This window comes from Beta vulgaris, chromosome 6, assembly GCF_026745355.1.
Source record: "Beta vulgaris subsp. vulgaris cultivar EL10 chromosome 6, EL10.2, whole genome shotgun sequence".
Lineage (NCBI taxonomy): Eukaryota > Viridiplantae > Streptophyta > Magnoliopsida > Caryophyllales > Amaranthaceae > Beta > Beta vulgaris.
In genome coordinates this window covers 44,933,585-44,935,875 of record NC_079207.1, presented here as the reverse complement: position 1 = coordinate 44,935,875, position 2,291 = coordinate 44,933,585, and the positions used below count along the sequence as shown (strand labels likewise).

Below are 2,291 nucleotides of genomic sequence, written 5' to 3'. Positions count from 1 at the left end.
AGGATCAACATGTACTCCTTCTTGTGACACAATATACCCTAAAAACGCCACTTTGTTTACAAGGAACTCACACTTCTCTAGTTTTCCATAAAGTTTTTGTTCCCTTAGTTTTATGAATAGTTGGCGCAAGTGAGCCAAATGTTCTTCCACACTCTTGCTATAGATTAGTATATCATCCAAATAAACAACTACAAATTTATTAAGGAAAGGACGAAGTACCTCATTCATTAGCCTCATAAAGGAACTAGGCGCATTGCATAAGCCAAAGGGCATGACCATCCACTCATACAACCCTTGCTTTGTCGTGAAGGCGGTTTTCCACTCATCTCCTTCCCTAATCCTCATTTGATGATATCCACTTCAAAGATCAATCTTAGAAAAGATTGAAGCACCATGTAATTCATCCAACATATCCTCCAATCCAGGCATAAGGAACCTATACTTCATTGTTATGTTGTTTACTGCTCTACTATCTATGCACATCCTCCATGTTCCATCTTTCAAACGAACTAATAAAGCTGGCACAACACATGGACTCATGCTTTCCCTTACATAACCTCTTTCAATTAGCTCTTCTATTTGGCGTTGCAACTCCTTAGAAGCCACTGGATCACATCTATAAGCAGGTTTGTTAGGTAATGGTGCGCCAGGAACAAGATCAATAGCATGTTCTATTCCTCTTAAAGGTGGAAGGCCTTGTGATAACTCCTCTGGAAATACATCTTTGAATTCATGCATCAAAGTTTCTAGTTGATCATTTTTATGTACGTTGATACTTGTATTCACTTGCTTTACCACCAAAGCATAAGCACAACCTCCTTTCTCTACTTCATGCTCGAACTCTTTTGCATTTAGAAAGTAACTTGGTGTCTTAGGTTGTTGTTTAGGCGCCACTTGAGTAGGGTTTAGAGGATGTAATCTAACCCTTTTTGAACCAACCAATACAGAATAGACATTGGTGTCCCCTTCATGAATAACCTTTCTATCAAATTGCCATTGTCTTCCAAGTAGAAGATGGCATGCACTCATAGGTAAGATATCACACCATAGCTCATCTTTGTAGCTTCCAATAGAGAATGAAATAAGAGCTTGTTTCTTCACTCTCATGCCAGTGCTATCATTTAACCAACTCAACTTGTAGGGTTTAGGGTGTTCCCTTGTGATGAGATTGAGTTTAGGCACCACTTCAGCTGCAATAACATTAGTGCAAGAACCACTATCTATTATTACATTACAAGTATACTCACCTACCTTGCATCTAGTATGGAAAATGTTCTCCCTTTGTGCCATGTTAGGTGTGTGATCCACATGTAAGGTGCGCCTAATCACTCCAAGAAGTCTGGAATCATCTTCTGCAAAAGCATCCTCTTCTTCATCATCTTCCCCCATGCTTTGCTCCTCTTCAGGGATGAATTCATACCTCTCTTCTTCTTCTTGCAAGGCTAAGTATTGCCTCATGGTAAGAGCTTTCCTGGTAGGACAATTGCTTGCTATGTGTCCTCTTCCTTGACACTTGAAGCATTTTCTCAATTCCTCAAACTTCTCCTTAGGTACGACCACCTTAGTTTTCTCCATAGTAGTGTCTTCCTTAGGTGTAAAACTAGGTTTAGGGTTTTCGGACCACTTTGTATAGGAAGTAGTAGCTTTTCCTTTTGAATTAGGATCATACCTAAGTGTGTATGTTCCTTTAGGTTTCTCTTCCTTGTCATGCTCTTCAAACTTCATAGCTAGCTTAGTTACATCTTCAAAAGTTTGGTAGGAAGAAACTTCAACTCTCTTAGCTATGCTTCTATTCAACCCTTTAATGTACCTTGCTGTTTTGTGCTTCTCTTTCTCCTCTATATCACATATGAGGCCTAGCTTTTCAAACTCCATAGTGTATTCATGTACACTTAGGCTACCTTGGTTTATGGATGTAAGCCTTATGAATTGCCTTTGTTCTTAATCATCCGGCAAAAACTTATCTTTAAGCTTCCCCTTCAACTTCTCCGAACTACATAGCTTGGGTTTGTTTTTCTTGGCTCTTTGTGCTTGCAATCCTTCAAGCCAAATCCCAGCATATTTCGTGAGCCTTATAGCGGCAACCTTGAACTTCTTTCGATCATCAAAGCCCCTATATTCACTTACTTTCTCTAGTTGTCGAATCCACTCCAACAAGTCCTCATGCTTGCCTTCACCAGTGTAATCCTCAAGCTTCAATCCTTTATCATCTGGATAGGTGTTCTTGGGTGGTCGTGAATCACCTTCATCCCCTTCATCCTCCGAGTGTGCCTATATATGACACACTATTG

At 39.9% G+C, this 2,291-nt stretch overlaps 1 protein-coding gene across 1 annotated transcript; it reads right to left on the bottom strand.

Annotated features, from left to right (window-relative positions):
* Positions 1-360: 360 nt before the first annotated feature.
* On the bottom strand, positions 361-1,875 carry LOC130591840 (uncharacterized). The gene has a single exon (XM_057395777.1). The coding sequence runs from the start codon at positions 1,873-1,875 to the stop codon at positions 361-363; it is 1,515 nt and encodes a 504-aa protein (XP_057251760.1).
* Positions 1,876-2,291: the final 416 nt, after the last annotated feature.

What these genes read in the sequence shown, in the direction of transcription:
- LOC130591840 (XM_057395777.1), bottom strand. Translation starts at nt 1,875, where the DNA reads ATGGAGTTTGAAAAGCTAGGCCTCATATGTGATATAGAGGAGAAAGAG.